Source organism: Carya illinoinensis, chromosome 8, assembly GCF_018687715.1.
Source record: "Carya illinoinensis cultivar Pawnee chromosome 8, C.illinoinensisPawnee_v1, whole genome shotgun sequence".
Lineage (NCBI taxonomy): Eukaryota > Viridiplantae > Streptophyta > Magnoliopsida > Fagales > Juglandaceae > Carya > Carya illinoinensis.
The window spans coordinates 3,071,957-3,088,778 of record NC_056759.1 but is presented as its reverse complement, the minus strand read 5'-3'; the positions used below and the strand labels follow the sequence as shown (position 1 = coordinate 3,088,778).

At 37.0% G+C, this 16,822-nt stretch overlaps 3 protein-coding genes and 1 long non-coding RNA gene across 8 annotated transcripts; 3 read left to right on the top strand and 1 right to left on the bottom strand.

The window, feature by feature from the left end:
* Window positions 1–464: 464 nt before the first annotated feature.
* Window positions 465–1,815, top strand: LOC122317789 (transmembrane protein 230-like). 3 transcript variants are annotated; one of them, XM_043134791.1, is made up of 3 exons: window positions 465–625; window positions 716–1,022; window positions 1,418–1,815. In XM_043134791.1, the coding sequence occupies exons 2-3, from the start codon at window positions 833–835 to the stop codon at window positions 1,537–1,539; spliced, it is 312 nt and encodes a 103-aa protein (XP_042990725.1). In that variant the 5' UTR covers window positions 465–625; window positions 716–832; the 3' UTR covers window positions 1,540–1,815. The 3 variants fall into 3 exon arrangements, with proteins under 3 accessions (XP_042990725.1, XP_042990727.1, XP_042990726.1); XM_043134793.1 differs by having other exon boundaries at window positions 473–625; window positions 738–1,022; XM_043134792.1 differs by lacking the exon at window positions 465–625 and having other exon boundaries at window positions 632–1,022.
* A 2,936-nt stretch (window positions 1,816–4,751) lies between these two features.
* LOC122318692 lies at window positions 4,752–11,302 on the top strand. Of its 2 annotated transcripts, XM_043136258.1 has the most exons (5): window positions 4,752–5,142; window positions 5,246–5,479; window positions 6,524–7,774; window positions 10,367–10,922; window positions 11,079–11,302. In XM_043136258.1, exons 1-5 carry the CDS (start codon window positions 4,868–4,870, stop codon window positions 11,139–11,141), a joined length of 2,379 nt encoding a protein of 792 aa, XP_042992192.1. In that variant the 5' UTR covers window positions 4,752–4,867; the 3' UTR covers window positions 11,142–11,302. The 2 variants fall into 2 exon arrangements, with proteins under 2 accessions (XP_042992192.1, XP_042992193.1); XM_043136259.1 differs by lacking the exon at window positions 11,079–11,302 and having other exon boundaries at window positions 10,367–11,009.
* LOC122318694 lies at window positions 11,013–12,426 on the bottom strand. Its single transcript, XR_006244899.1, has 2 exons — window positions 12,072–12,426; window positions 11,013–11,670 (listed from the first exon to the last, which is right to left on the bottom strand). It is a non-coding gene; the product is annotated as an uncharacterized LOC122318694 (long non-coding RNA).
* Window positions 12,427–14,429: 2,003 nt separating this feature from the next.
* On the top strand, window positions 14,430–16,334 carry LOC122318693 (homeobox-leucine zipper protein HAT22-like). 2 transcript variants are annotated; one of them, XM_043136260.1, is made up of 4 exons: window positions 14,430–14,593; window positions 14,922–15,274; window positions 15,598–15,677; window positions 15,776–16,334. In XM_043136260.1, the coding sequence occupies exons 1-4, from the start codon at window positions 14,521–14,523 to the stop codon at window positions 16,071–16,073; spliced, it is 804 nt and encodes a 267-aa protein (XP_042992194.1). In that variant the 5' UTR covers window positions 14,430–14,520; the 3' UTR covers window positions 16,074–16,334. The 2 variants fall into 2 exon arrangements, with proteins under 2 accessions (XP_042992194.1, XP_042992195.1); XM_043136261.1 differs by lacking the exon at window positions 14,430–14,593 and having other exon boundaries at window positions 14,662–15,274.
* Window positions 16,335–16,822: the final 488 nt, after the last annotated feature.

The following is a 16,822-nucleotide window of genomic DNA, read 5'->3' as shown; positions in this document are numbered from 1 at the left end:
TACATTTTTTTATTTTTTTAAATTTTTTTATTTTATTAAATATTTAGTATATAAATAATAAGTAAAAGAATTTAATTAATTTATGAAAAATAAATTTAAAATAAAAAATATAATATGTGACTAAATAATATAGAATAATATTATATATAGTCGTGAAATTGTAAACGCTGTACAATCGCTTTGAAAAAGAGTGGGGTCTACGATTAAAAAGTTAGTTTGTTTTTTTCATGTGGGTCATATATTAATTTATTTTTTTTAAAGCGATTGTACGTTGCTTGTACAATCATAACTGTAAATATCATTAATTTTTTATATTTTAACTATAAATAATATATAAGACAGTTTCCACGTATTTAGCCTCACAATGCCTACTCAGACTCCGAGCTCCGACAGTCTCTCTCTCTCTCTATCATAATCGGATTTTGGAACGCTTAAAAAATAGATAAAGTTTTTACGATAAATCTATGAGAACAAACTATTAAGCAGGCGGCGGTCAGGAAGTTAGGCAACACGCGCCCGAACCCCGCACACCGTTAGCTGTAGCGGTAGTCTAATGTGAAAGTGATTCGAAGCGTTTGCGTAGGCTCCTCAAAAGTTCAAGACTCATCAACAACCTACTAGAAAGGTAAAAGAAAATCCTCTTTTTCCCTTTGAGAAGTCTTCTACTTTGAAGGTTGAATTTCTTCTCCAAGCTAACTTTGATTCTTATCTGAAGTTTTCGGATCAAAATCAAATAGGTTGCAGTCTTGCAGAGATATCAAGAGGCAGACAGAGACAGACAGAAACTGTGTGGAAGAAGAAGAAGAAGAAGAAGAAGAAGAAGCGGAAGAAAATGGCGTACGTCGACCACGCTTTCTCGATAACGGACGAGGACATAATGATGGAGACCTCTTACACGGTGAACAACCGGCCTCCCATCAAGGAGATCGCTCTCGCCATCTCCCTTCTCGTCTTCGGTACCCTCGGCATCATCGTCGGTTTCCTCATGGCCTTCAACCACGTCGGCGGCGACCGTGCTCACGGTTATCTTTTCCTCATTTTTTCTCTTCCTATGTTAATCCTAACCTCTTTTTATTCTTCTTCTTTTGGTCTTTTTCTTGAATTCCCGTGTTCTACTATTGTTTTTAAAGAATCATCGAATGTGCATGATCTAAGGGCTAGGGTTTTAAAATTTTCTGGATGAAATAGCGTTTTAGATTCTCTTTCTTCATTTAATTTCTGGTAGCCAAACAGATCCCAAAGCGAAGTAATTCTTTTATTTTGTGGAATTTCTTCTACAATCTTGATTTGTTGGGCTGCTGAGAGATTAGTAGATAGTAGTACCGGAATTAAATCAACAGAGCATTGTCAGGGTTAGGGTTTTCTGTTTATGGCTTTCGGTTCTAATATTGATTATGTTTTGATGATGAATGATTAGGGCTCTTCTTTGCAATACTGGGTTCGATCTTGTTCCTTCCGGGGTTTTACTATACAAGAATTGCGTACTATGCATATAAGGGATATAAGGGCTTCTCTTTCTCCAACATACCTGCTGTATAATGCACGATTGGCTGGAAGTTCATGCTCGCCTTCTACTCCTGTACAGATCTTTCCTCGAGATGTAATTTTTAATGAATTCTGTGTATTAGCTGAAAATAGTTCTGAACAAGGTAATATTTTTGGAGTTTCTTGTTGCAATATAGTTTATTTGCATTTTGCAATCCTTGTGACGGTCTTGTGACCTGTGAATTTCATGATTCTGTCCTCTTTTGTATTTGTATCTGCTGTTGTCTTTTTTATATAGTGGCATAAGCACATTTCTCTGGTTGCTTGCAATTTTTCTTTTATATGGTTGCTTATTGAAATATGCAGAAAGGGGAAATGTAGATTATTTTCTGGTTTAGTTTTACCTATCTTTGCCAGCCGTGTAGCAGATGATAGATACTAAATCATGATTAAGAAGGCAAGCCTAATGTTATTTATCTTTGGTTTTGGGTTTTCTCATCTATTGAGTGAAATAAAAAGGGGAAACATTTTCATGTTCAAAAATAGCTTATATAAGATCTGTTTGTAGTTTATAGTCCAAATGGCGTGGTCTGGAAACACCACTTCCAAGTTTTCTGTTCACCTAATAAATGTTTATTTCTCTGGTGGAATGGTAGAACCATCAGGCTTTGAGTTGGTATCTCGCTTGGTTATGTTCTAAGATAGCTAGTTTTAGACAATATAGAAAATCTGAATGTTATCTTTCTTAACATTTTTTATGGGGGATTTGCAGCTAATCCAAATGAGGCCTAAGTGGCAAAGTTCCTTCCTCAGCTGCATTAGATATTGGATTTTACCGGACCTTCATAGAGTGGCCTTGTGCCTGTTTTGACGTTATTTTGTGCATAATTGAATGTTGCGAGTAAATTTCATGATTGTATGTAAAACTATGTGAAATTTTAGATTAAGGACAACGTATGGAGTCATAAACTGGAGGAACAGAAGGTGTGGAAAGGCAAAAGGGTTTTTGGTGGTTTCTCAACATCATATTATTATGGTGTTTTTAACCTATACTTTTTAAAATAAACGTGTTTCTATGAATTCCTGCGTGCACTTATATGATATATATCTGTGAGGTGGTGTCAAAGGAAGGTATCTGTTGTGATGCATGGTATAAATTTGATTGTTTGGGGGTTTTTTTTTTTTTTTTGGTGGTGTGTGTGGAATTTAAGTTCTTTTAATGCAAGGTGCCTCTGTTTTTGACCTTTTATATGTACTTTTTTGTTGTTTCCCAAAGAAACGGTTTATATGTGTTCAACTTTGTAGACGGTATTCCTCCGTCTGTGATGCATAACTAAATTTAGAATGCCGTGACGCGGGTTTTTGGTGGGGGGGGTGGCTGGGGAGGGAATTGGAATTTAAGTTCTTTTAATGCATGGTGTCTCTGTTTTTGACCTTTTACATGTACTTTTTTGTTTGTATTCCCAAAGAAACGGTTTATATGTGTTCAACTTTGTAGACGGTATTCCTCCGTCCGTGATGCATAACTAAATTTAGGATGCCGTGACGTGGAATACAAGAAAAATTCTATACACTAAATTACTACGTGGAAAGTTGGAATTTAAGTTCTTTTAATGCAAAGTTTATCTGTTTTTGACCTTTTACATGGACTTTTGTATTCCCAAAGAAACGGTTTATATGTGTTCAACTTTGTTGACATTATTCCAATGTGATGCATAACTAAATTTTAGAATGCCTTGACGTGGGATATAAGAAAATTTTATATATTAAAACACTATATCACTTTCACCTTACAATACAAAATGTGGTATATTTATCACCATTAGATTATTTTTAATTAGATGATTTTTTATCATTTAATGGTAATAAATATGTCACATTTTATATAGTGAAATAAAAGTAAAATAATAGTTTTTCTCTCAAGCTGGTCTAGACATCCATGGATATATATATAAAAAAAAAAAAAAAAAAAAAAAAGTAAAATTATGGTATGGTGTATAGCATTATTTGAGATATAATGTTATCCCATACCTTGATAACAAGCGCATGGTTCGAGCTTACTCTGTAGCAAAGCATCCAACTCATATCAGTGATTTCCTTTAAAAGATCATCTTTATCATCTTCTTCCATAGCAACACAGAAATCTTGGCCAGCTCTCTGTAACACACCTGAAGATGCTTGAAGAAAATGAGAAATGATATTTGCAGTCGTGGTTGTGCAAGCAGCGTACAGTCGTTTTGAAAAAAGTGAATTAATATAGGACCCACATGAAAAAAAAAATATTTTTATAACTTTTTTTTATTCATTCCGTACAAACGTTTACATTTCGCTTACATGTGCCAACTACATCTAGCAATTTTGGAAGAAAATTCACCGAGAAATAGCTCACTTTGAGGGAAGTAACCTCCAACAAAGAAGAAGAAGATAAAATGGAAATAAGATTGTATTCAGATTCTAGACAAAGCAAACAGTACGCTCCTCACAACTATATTTAGGAAATCTCTAATGAAAGGCTTCCCATCTATTGGGTCTTGTGGGCCATGGTTTAAACAACTAACTTAAGCCCAATAAAAAAATAAAAAGAAATCCATTACAACATCATTACACTACTGAAGCCAAAGCCCACTGTAATTAAAATATACTAGATCTCCAGTCCAGTAGCCCTGCTTCCAAGCCCAAGCCCGTAGCCCACTTCCTCCCTCCCGTTCTTCGGTGCAGCTTCCCTTCAACAAGACCTATGAACTGAACTATTGCACTCTCCTCCACTTTCATATCTGGAATGAATTTGCTGAGGAGTTTCACGGCATGATTTTTAGGTTCTTAAGATCAATCTATACTACGATTGATGGTTCAATGGACCATAACCGTTCAACAATCTATAGCTACCATTGATGGTTCTTAAGCTCTCGACAAACACTTAAATTTGTTACACATCACATGTTTTTTTTTATTTTTTTAAATATATATATATATATATATATATTTTATGGATGCAACACTTTTTATCTCGCAACGAATATGTACGAAAAGAAAATACATAAAACATGTATAAAAATTTAAAAATTTTATATGCATTTTTGTGCACTCCAGTGATATGATTGGTTGGATATTAAAAAAATATTAATTTAACCAATCATATCAGTAGAATATATAAAAAATACGTAAAAATGACTGTATATAACATTGCTCATAAAAATTTATGTTTTGATATTGTAGGAAGCTTTGTCTAGCTACCCGTACGCAGCAGAAAATACAACCCCCCCCCCCCCCCCCCAAAAAAAAAAAAAGAGTACCCGAACCAATTGAAAGTTGAAACTAGTTGCAGGCCCCAGGGGCAGCAGACGGCAACGCAACCGCACGGCCTCGGTAGCATGAGGAAAGAATGGAGGAGAAGCATGAGATGAAGAGCGCACGCCGAAAAAGGAAAAGCAAACCCCAGACTCTCTCTTACGACAACGGTAGCCTTCACCTTCACCCTCAACTTCGACATGTTGATGCCGACACCATTTTCGCTCTGTTACTCGCAGCGATCTCCAACTCTCACAGACCCGACTCCCTTTCCTTGATCGAGAAATGTCTAATCAAGCTCCCTCACTCTCTTCTCTCCACCAAACCCAATCACATCCTCTCTTTGCTTCCCTTCCTCCTCAGTTCCAAGTAATCTCTTTAACACGAATCCTTAAACTCGATTAACTCAAACGAGCCCATTATGAATGAATTGCGGCTGATTCTTCGATTTTCTTATATTCTTTCATTGCAGAAGGGCCTTCATAACGTCTCGCGGCGCGGAGATTGTGGGCATGGCGTCGCTGTTTTCACTCGAAATGAATGAACGGATTGCTTTCGATGCTGATATTGTGAAAGGTCTGGTTTCGGCTTTGGCAAGTTCTAAGAGGAGTGTGTTGATGGCTGCGTGCAATGCTGTTCTGGATATGTCGACAACCTCGGTTGCTCGAGAACGCCTGCTGGCATCCTCCGCTTTGGAGAGTCTAATGTGAGTGTCTAATTAAAGATTATCATGTTGTTATAGTTTCTTGCATTTTCATTTTCATCCCAGTTGTGGCTTTTTGTTTTTCGGATCTGCAAGTCGGATAATTTACTGTTTGCTTGAGAATTAAGGAAAATAAACGAGTTTCTGTTCTTTAGTGTTGCGGTGTTTGGTTTTTTTTTTTTCCCTTCTTCTTTAGTGAATGGGACCATATTGTTGTTTTAGCCATGAAAAAGGGATTATGGTTTGGCGTTGTTAAGAGGGAAGAAAAAAGGTTTACGAGATTGTTCTCTAGTAGTGTGCATTAAGCGTGAGCAGTGCAAAAAGAAGAAGAAAAAGAAATTACGGTGTCACCTTTAGTTTAATATCTTTGCATTATTTGGAGGGTTTGTGCTAAACCATCTGATAAAATCCAAAATATAAATTAAGATTTCTGGAAAGTTCTTGAATTTTTTATTTTACCTATATAAAAAAAAGGTTCTCGAATTCCCTTTCTATCAGTTAAGCCCTTTGAATAGCACAGGCTTAACCCCTGTTCTAGTTCCATCCAACAGATTTATTTGCTTGATAATATCAATCCTGTTTAACCTTTCCTGTCTTCTTATATGCGAGCACCTTGAAGTATCGTCTGACTCTTGCTCTAGATGAGGTTCAAGCAGTGAAAACTGGGATTAGAAAAATGCAGTTTGATGTCTTGGCAGATTGTTACTGGTTTGCTAGTGACAGAGACAGAATGACCTCTTGATTTCACTTTTCCTTGATGTTTTTTTCCCACTAACTTAATGGGTTTCCATTAAGTTATAACTATTCCCTTCTTCCTATGAGCGTTCTTCACTTGAGGAAGGAATCTTCATGATGCTTAAGTTGATTGGCTATAGTTGTAATGAATTTTTTTTTTTTTGCCATTTTTAATTCCTGCTGACAGAAAATTTCTCCTCTGCTTGTTTCACATCTTAATTATATGCCATTTTGTATATGGGTTTCCATATTAGATGGTATATTAATACTTTGAGCTAAGGGTTTTGAATAAATTGACTTCATTTTCACTAGGTTTGGATTCCTTCAGGTTCCTAAATCTCCAGTGATGCAAGTCTCTCTATGCACTGTAGTTGATGGAAATGCTACCTGTCTCAAGATCGGGTTTGAGGAAGAAGAACTCCCAATATTACTTCTTACTGCATCTGTAATTCTCATTAACTCCTGCAACACGGAACAGTTGGAAAAGATCCCAACAAATCTATCTGAAACTTTCTTGGTCCTTTTGAAAAAGCTGTGGGCTAAAGTGCATAATCAAATGTTGCTTCCCAACACCATGAGATCCATCCAAGAGGCACACATTTATGTAAGCAACATTAGAACTGATAATATCGCTGAAAGCATCTTTAGGCTTTCCATTAATAGTAGTCAAGCTACAGCAGCTTTGCCTTTTGAAGTGGTCAAAAGAAGTATCTTTGGTTTGGGTAGTTCTAGTTTTGAAGATTTCATGTTAAATCATTGGGAGGTATCACCCTTTAGAATTTCAAGGGCTGTGGATGTAAGAGATGATGTTTTCAGTTCATTTTTACAGTCTCTACACTCAACCGAAACAGTTCCCTCTTTTCTTTCTTTAATCCTTCAAAACACTGTGTCTTGTTTTCCTATTTCTTCAGATGAACTAGGTATCCTTAGTTTTTTGGAGGAGGTGAGGAATAAATTGGGTTGCCCTATAATCTATCAGCAAGACATACGGGTGTTAAGAACAGAAAGCCAATTGAAAAGAGAGGTGCATTTCTTTAAGGAGAGTCTCAACTCTTGCTACAAAAATGGTTCCCACCTTTTTAACATTGATGATGTTTTGAAATGTGAAGAAGCATATCAAGAGGGTTACACAGTAGCACTTCGTGGCATGGAATTTCGCTTTGAGAGCATCGCCGCTATTGCAAATGGAGTAGCATCTATCTTTGGCCAACCATCTGTGGGTGTCAATATGTACTTGACGCCGCCTAATTCTCAGGGTTTGGCTCGTCACTTTGACGACCACTGTGTGTTTGTTTGCCAACTTTTTGGAACTAAGAAATGGACTGTTTTTTCTCAGCCAAATGCTCAGTTACCTCGCTTATATGATTCTCTTGATAGGCTACCTGGTGCAGAGGCTGAGGTTTCAGTGGCTGAATGCAGAGAGATTTTGCTAAAAGAAGGTGATATCTTGTATATTCCCAGAGGTTTTCCTCACGAGGCATGCACAGATAATGGCGGTTCCAATGGCTCTGCCGGATTTTCCTTACATCTTACACTTGGTATTGAGGTCGAACCGCCTTTTGAGTGAGTAAATGTTTACTTTGACTTTGTTTCAGATTTGGTTCTAATGGTTTAGCTTCTTGTGGTTTCTTTCAGTCCTTGCATGTGGGAAATTGTGCCTTTCTTGTGCGTATCTTTTTGTGCTACTTTCAAGTTCAGATTGATTGCTGACGTCCATTAAGTCGAATTAAGATTTGACTATAATGCTGAGTAGAATGTTTGTATGACCCTTTTATTCCTCAGCTAGACAAATTATTCAACAGGGGAAAACATGGTTAACATGAAAATAGAAGGATACATTTCTCCACATATGCTGCAAATAGCCAAACATATCTTCTTTATATAGGTAAATAGCCAAACATGTTTACATTTAAAATGTCTGCAATTTTAAGGTGATTGTTAAATTAGGACTCTGGTAATTAATTGAGTTGGTTATCTATACATCTATATCTGGCCAATGAGCTCTTCATCAAATAGTACTTCTTACTCAGAAAAATGGATTGGAGACTAAGGTCGTGGGTTGAAGATCTACTAAGTGTGTGTAACCTGTCAATAAAAAAATTAAATAATAATTCTTCTATATTGAACAGTAACAATGTGGAAAAAAGTTAGCCTAGGCCTATCACCATACGATTGAATCAAGTATCTCGGTTCTATTTATTATACCGTGGCACATTACCCTGTTGGCGTGTCCTGTCGACTCTTTTGATTGAATTCTATCTGATATAATTATAAATATTCTTTTCTCAGCTGGGTTTAAAAGATGGCTTTTGGAACACATCCACTTAATTACAGGAAGTGGTTATACAGCTATACTTGTGAAAGTACACACTGTCAGCTCTTTTCCCTTATATTTTGACTAATATTTGGGAAGTTGAACGAGATTATGAATTTATCAACAGTCTTCTGATCAATATGACATAATAATTTAACAGTTATCTTAAATGAACCTTGTTTATTTATTAATTGCTAAGTTAGATGCTGAAAAAGACCATTTACTTGATAACTTTTCTTAGCATCAGCTTTTTTATCAATATTTAAATAAAAAAGAAAAGATATAGTGATTGATGATATGACACTTTACAATTTTTAGAAACGGAAATCTATTTTCTCTGTAAATTGGGATTCAATAATTGTTGATATTTTGGGCAGAAAGAAATGACCCTTGGCCACTTGTTTGACACACTTGCTTGCCTAGATCTATCTTGCGGTAGATATGCTGTATAGAAGAAACTGCCCTTTATCCACCTGTAGTTTGGATTGAGTTTGAATTGTCAAATCCGGGGAGGGGGAGGGGGGGGGGGGGGGGGGGGGGGGGGGGGGGGGTGTCTCCAATTTTTAAAAAATCTCGTGTGTAGATCACCCTTAAAAAGAAAGTCTCGTATTCAAAATATCACCATTATTACATTTGAATAAATTAAACTTAAGGACCAAAAGCAAATACTACTAGACCTTAGGTGGGCTAATGCAGCTTTTAAACCAATTATTGGCAATTCGAACTCATCATAGTGCTGGAGGAAAAAGTGTAACTTATCCAATTCTGGATGATTCATTAGATACCTCTGCTCGTTACGGCATAATGCTCATTTTGTTTGGTGAACAACTTGGATTCAAATCAATCAATCAACAACAACGTATTGCTTGAGCCCAGCTGTCTGATTCCCTATTGATTTAGACCCCAATAGCCATCTTTGCCTCCCACACCCATTGGTCCACTAAAAAAGGGCTCAATTGGATTTGTCAGTCAATTAATTGATGGATCTGGGGTCTTTTAACAGGTGGGTTGGCCATCCATTGCAATCTAAATAATAAGCAGCGCCAGCTCTGTCATGGGTGAACGTGAAAAGGACTTCCTTTAACCTGTATGTTGTTATTGTTAGCCCCCCTTCCCTATGAGTATGTCCGTGTGTGTGTGAAACACTTCCATCTAAAGGCTACTTCTAAATAGTCATCGATGCACATTATTATTGTTTTTCAATGCTTTTTTCTTAAGTCCTCTATGCAAACCCTCCCTGTAAATATGGCAAAGTTTTATTCATGATTGGAATGATAATGTTTGTAGTGCTGAAAACAGAGCACGTGGGCTGACCCATTTTTTTGACCAATATAATATACATGTGTGTCTATGAGACAGAGACAAGTTTTAGGACCCAGTAGCTCAGAGAGCTGAATCACTGTATGTCTTCAAAATGTAATACGGTAATCTTAGATGTTATAGATTTGTATCAATTTCCTTGCATATAAGTTCAAAATGTCATTATTATGTCTCTGTCTGTGCGCGCGCGCGAAGTGTTAGGTTTCTAAACGATTCGAGCTAGTGAATCTAATGCCTAGTGTTGTGTGACATGGTGAAATCAGCAATATTTGTGTTTGCAAATTGACTTTGTTGTAGTTTGTAGATCTAGACAGTGGGCTTTTCTTAGTATTTATATAAACCATTAAATATAATAAGACAACAAAAAGAAAAAAGTTTTGATCCTGACATTGTGGTTAAGAGCTTGTTAATTTAAGAAGTCGCCAGAATCTTTGGAATTGAAATAACAGGAGTTTGAGATTATATTGAACCTGAAACTATCCAAGTACCAGACACTTTATTTTGTGTCTTATTTGACCCAGGTGGGAGGGATTTGCTCATGTTGCACTTTGTTGCTGGAGCCAGACCCAGAAGCAACCTCAGTTCTCTCTTCTCGATTCTGCAGTACTTCTTGATGTTATTTCTGTGAATGTCTTGCATGTTGCAATTGGGCTAGTAGGTGATTCTGATCCTACCTTCAGGAAGGCTTGCTTAGTTGCTGCAATTTCTTTGTCATCAGACACTGGTTGCTGGCTTGATCTGAATCAGAGAACCATTTTCAGCCATTTGATTGATAAAGTCAACACAGAGTCAAGGTTCTTGGAAGCGTTTAGGAGCATTGAAGTTGCAATTCAGAAAACTGAAGACCCCTTTCATCAGATAAGATGGCTCCGGCTACTCAATATGGAGGGAGAAAGCATTGAAGGAATTGATTGGGATGTGCCTTTCGTGGAGATGGCCAAGTTATTCCCTTTATGTGTAAGACACAAAGATCAGGTAGAAGCAACATTCATGCGTGTCAAGTCTAGGTTCTGTGATGAGGTGTTATTTGGCGATGTAGTAGATAGCTATAAAATGCTACTCGACAAGTATAGGAAGGTCAGAAAGCAGTACATGAATGGAATGGTTTCACTGCACCGTACATCGTGATTCCATACATATATGTATCAACTGATTCTTCTTTCATGGTTTGCTCTCTCTCTCTCTCTCTCTCTCTCTCTCTCTCTCTCTCTCTCTCTCTCTCTCTCTCTCCAGGTAATAAATAAAATTGCATTTGGCGTGGTGAGATTTTGCTGCATTTCTTGTGTGAAGTTGTGAATAAATCCAAAGGGCATCCAGCAATGTCCCAAGTGCATCTGTTGATGTAAAACAAGGTGCTTTCCTTCTTAACATATGATTTATGTTAGTGGGACATCATACTAAAATTTGAGTGTTGTATTGGAACGTTTCTTCTATTGAAAGTTCTTATGTTTCATGCACTTTAGGACAAACTCATTCGACATGTGTGCAAAATTCATCCTGATAATTGAGCTCTTACTATCATTTAAAAGGAAAAAAATACTTTCTCAAACTGTTAAACATTTTGCACAAGCCTCTTATCGTTTAGAAATAGCATCTCTCTCTTTACTTTCCTTTTATATCTTTAAACACAGTAGATAATTACATTTCCTCATAAAAGCGAATAAGCTCTCTATGATTTGGGTTGTTTTGGAGTTGGAGTTGGATGTGTTGTCACCCCATGATAATCAATGTGGTAGACAATCTCATCTGAATTGTCCCTGCTGCTTGTACTTTTAAATGCCACTGAACCTTCTTCGATAGTTGATCCTTTCATCTCTTCACCATCCTGCATTACACAAGACCCAATAAGGCAGCCTGAAGTATAATTTTAATTGTAAAGCTGGCGCGCATGGTCCATCTGGCATGGGGAAGCTGAAAGGTAAGTTTGGTCCCCTTTCTTATAATTTCAGTAATATTAATTCTAAAGAATATTATTATACTGATTATTAGGGAGCTGCTTGTCATAGTTAGCTTTTCTTTCTTCGTTTTTTCTCAGAACATGAACTTGAATATCCTGTTTTGAAGCTAGGCACGGCTGAGTTGATTTAAGATTAGAACTAGTAAGTTTGAGTTTACTTCTGTGAAATAAGAAAATAATTAGATCCATATATGCTATATATAATATGGCATCAAGCTCGTTTGATAAATCTTGTAATAAACTTAACAGTGAGGGACTTTTGAACTTACCTGTATTTTGTGGTATTTGTGCTTGTCGTAGGGCAGTAACATGCTCAGTTTTCTCATGGGCAGCCTTCGTTGGAGTAAAATGAGGGAAGGGGAGGGAGAGGGGGTACTGATAGTTGGGAAGATGTGGGAGAAAATAGTCATAAGGAGACATAAGAAAATGATGGAGGATGATTTCATTATTTATTTGGCCGACATATAACAACTTCCTAGCCTTGGGGAGGAAAACGGGAAGAAAATCTAAGTATATATAGAAAGGCATGGTATTTCCATGTGGAGAGAGTGTATTATTGCTGAAGAGGCTGGGGAAACATGTCTCTGCCCATGCCTATGATTATGCAGCTGATGAAAATGAGAGAGACCCCCCAAGACTCTAGGCCTGGAGACAAGTTATGTCCCATCCTCTTTCCAAATTATGGACTCCTGTAGTGAGTCCTGTCCTGTGGGATTATTATAGGAGACATTTTCTCCCTGTATTGTTTTGGGCAGGTAAAGGGAAGATATTGGATTCACGTGCGTGTCCATGCCAAACGAAACCGCTCACGATTGAATCATTAATCCATGTTTTGCCCTCATCAATAATGACTGGATGTAATTATGTTATATTAGGTCTGTGTGTGTGTGTGTGTGTGTGTGTGTGTGGGCATGTTCAAGAATCAAGATGCAGTTACTAAGGTGTTATTTATCTCACTTTGTGACTTGGCCCATGGAAACATCGTATTTTCAGTCACATTTAGCAATTTCTATCGATTCCTATAAGGTTTGGGAATATATACCTCTAATGATGTCAGCATATTGCTATCATATCAAACGAGTATTTAGACTGTCCAACTTTCATCTTCATAGAAAGTGACATGAGATCTCATAATTATGGTTGCAGAATCTTTAACTACTGTATGTGCCCAATGAAAGTTTTCCTTGTCAACTACAATGGCATGAATTTATCCAATTATTTTCTTCTGGGTATAAAGTTAACAGCATTACATCAGATCTTGGCAAGAACTGGGGTTGCCCAGTGATGAAGTTCATCATTCTGATGAGGTGAACTTGGATTCACTATCTGAATTGAACAGAACTAGTTTGAACAAATTATCACTTATTAATACTCGACAAGACAATTTCACGAGAGCATTGCATATATGCAAGAACTTCAACAAACTAATTAAAGATATAGCTCACTGATTACTGGACTTAAGACGCGATGGAGGACAATGCATATTGAACTAAGCCTTTGCCCCTTTGACAATCATTGGTATTAGTAAGTGAGAAACTGCGAACCGGTTCTTCTCAAGCCTTTATCAAAAAGGGGAAACAAACAAGCAAATGGCACGATGACTCAACGAAGAACAAACACAACCAACCAACGGTCTTCCCCAGCCAGGGGTAGCTGCCCTAGCCCTTAGCCACATAGGAGATGCAGTCATCCCCCCCGAGCTTCCCCTCAAGTAGAAGATCATTACCAAACCCAGCCCAAGTTATCTATATTTACAGTGGAAATTTGTTGAAAGAAAAATGGTCACGAGTAAAGAGGTCCACTCAAATTGAGGTAAAGTGGGAAACCCAGCAGCTAAAACTTGACCCAGAATGTGGGGTTGTAGTCTTCTGTAGATCAGTGCTGGGCTTCGCTTATATTGTAATATGGTATGGCTGTTGGCGATCGAGATTTATTCATTGCCAGCTCAGGCTATGGCCTATGGGTATGTGGATTCTTTGGGGTTGGAACTGAATGAATTTCCCCAACAAATGGTTCAACTTGATCATTACTAGACTCCTACGTAACTTGACTGTCTTGAAATCCGATGCGTCAGCTGATACACATTCAGGGAGCGGTCCTTTTTCCTTTTTTTTTTTTTTTTTTTTTTTTTTTTTTCAGATTCTGACTATTCTGGAACATACACTTTAATTCTCAGAAGTTTAATGAATGAATTCCCTTTAAACAAAAACATATATAAATAAACAAAGAATATGACAGTTCAGTTTTGGAAAGCAGTCATAATTCATAATCTAATACTGCTGTTAGCGACCTCAATATCATCGTTGCAATGGAAACTCACAAGTTTGGTCCAACTGCACGAATAGGAAGAAGAATAATCGACTGCATAAACGTACGGATTCAAAAAGGAGTAGCCGTCACGTAAATTCATCAATAATTTACACCTTTTAATTCCCAATCCAATAACATTACTTCACAATCTCATCCCTTTGGCCAAAAAATAAATTAAAATAAATAAATCTCACAAAATCATATTTATATATAAAAGAAAAATAACTAAAATATTAATATTAATTCCAACACGACCCCACATACCATCCATATTATAGCATCAACCCCTCATAATTTTATTTCCTTTTCGATCTTTTTTTTTTTTGCCCTAGGCGATCAAAGGATTATTACTGATCAGATATTGGGATCAGCAAACTATCATAATTCAAAGGAGAGAGGCTTGGAAAGATGATCATGATGTTGTGGTGGTGCGGTGTGGACAGTGGACTCCAAGGAAAAAAATCCCGAAGAATTCGTAAAAGTCAAACATCTTTCCTCTCTGCATTTCTCTCTTTTTTTTTAATGGTTTCCTAAAAGGAGTCAATTCTAACGCATCCCATTACTCTTTCATACTATAGTCTCGAGATATAAATATATATATATATATATATGTCACTGCTACTGATTGGATGAAATATTAGATTAGTCTCACACCTACTAATAACAGTTTTGAAATTTAATACCCCAATTTATTTATATTCTCTATCAAATCCTCCTCTTGATTTTCCCAAAATCCTCGTCTTATCCCCCTTCAACTTTCCCATTTGACCATTATACTCATCTCTCTCTCTCTCTCTCTCTGATGGAAGGTGATGATCAAGCATGCAACACAAGGCTCAACCTCGGACTAGGGTTGGGTGAAAATGGTCCGAGGAAGGAGAGGGATGATCGGAATAAGGGAAAGCCTCTGGTTTGCTTGGACTTAACGTTTGCGCTACGGCCAAAAGACGAAGCAGTTAACGTGGATGATCATGAGAGAGCAGACCCAGCAACGCTCAAAGTGATCGATGGTTACGAGGATCAGTGCCTGAATAAGGAAAATGAGTCCAGTAAAAACCACCACAAGAAGGAAGGTGGAGGTGGGAGAAAGAAACTCCGGCTCACAAAAGAGCAATCCATCTTGCTTGAAGACAGCTTCAAACGCCATAGCACCCTTAATCCGGTAACTTATTTCCCATACAATATTTGATTTTTTTTTTATTTTTAAATATTTTGCATGATGAAGACTAGCACGTTTCATGATAATCAAGGTAATTGCAAAGCCAATATATATTTACATATGCTGCGTTGCACTGGGGTCTGACAAACTCTAGAGGCCTGGTTCAACATCGATCATTTGCATGAAATTGAAATAGTGATCAAGATGTCCAGTTTTGGGTTCTCATGTCATATATCATTTATTGTGTTTGTTTAATTTCCATTTAATCCTGTTTTATGCGTTGAAGAGACTAATTGATGGAGATCGGCAAAAAAAAAAACATGCAGGCACAGAAACAGACATTGGCCGAGCAATTGAAACTGAAAGCTAGACAAGTGGAGGTTTGGTTCCAAAATAAAAGAGCAAGGTAATGTTTAATTGTTCATTAATGAATTTTCGCATCCTTTTTGTTGTTTTTTTTTTTTTTTTGGCAATAATTTAAGGGAAGAAATCAATGCGCTGCAGAACCAAGTTGAAGCAAACAGAAGTAGACTGTGAATTCTTGAAGAAATGCTGTGAAAGTCTTGGCGACGAGAATAGAAGATTGAAGAAAGAATTGCAGGAGCTTCGATCGCTAAAAGTTGGACAATCACCTTTGTATATTCAACTCCAAAAGGCTGCGACTCTTAGAATGTGCCCGTCGTGCGAGAAAAATATCCTCAAAGCTAATGATGAAGGGAAGAACGCGGCCGTCTTCGATGTGGTCCGGAAGAACAAGAAATTGCAGAGCGGGTTTGGTGCTGCTGCTGCTCATGCAAACTAAAGATCATCAGATTCAAGCTAATTGATTCATACCCATATATAGGTGCAAGTTTAACAACAACAACACTTATGATCATATGCATCCAACCATTTGTCAGATTGAACCCCAAATAATTAATGTTGAATTGTTATGGGGTTGTCCCAAGTCTTCTCCACAGCTGCCTAGAAACTAGAGGTAGATTATAATAAATTGTTGAATTTTTAACATATGGTCAGACACAATATTCTTCACTCAAATTAATTTGACATGAAACTTGATGCACTGTTATCTCTCTCTCTCTCCCTTGATGGATAAATCCCATCGTTTCATGGAGACTGGGATTTGAAATGATCAAAGCATTCAGCTAGCGGCCAGTATTTTTTTGACGTGTTTGGTATGCTTTTCCACTTTTCAAATCATTCAAATGATCATATATTTAATTAAAAAACTTCTTGCCAACCATCACTTGGACCATGGTTTCTGGGATTAAAAAAAAAAAAAAAAATTAAGTTTGACCAGTACTATGAATAAACTATACATAGTGTCATTCTCATTGCCGCGGTCAGAAAGGTGTTTTTTTTTTTTTTTTTTTTTTTTTTTTTTTTTTTCTCTCTCGAGCAATGCTACATACAGTTGTAAAATTACAAACGCCACACAATCGCTTTCAAAAAAAGTGTGGTTCACAATTAAAAAGTTAGTTTTTTTTCATGTAGATCTCATATTAATTCATTTTTTTCAAAGCGACTGCACGCCGCTTGCACAACCACAAC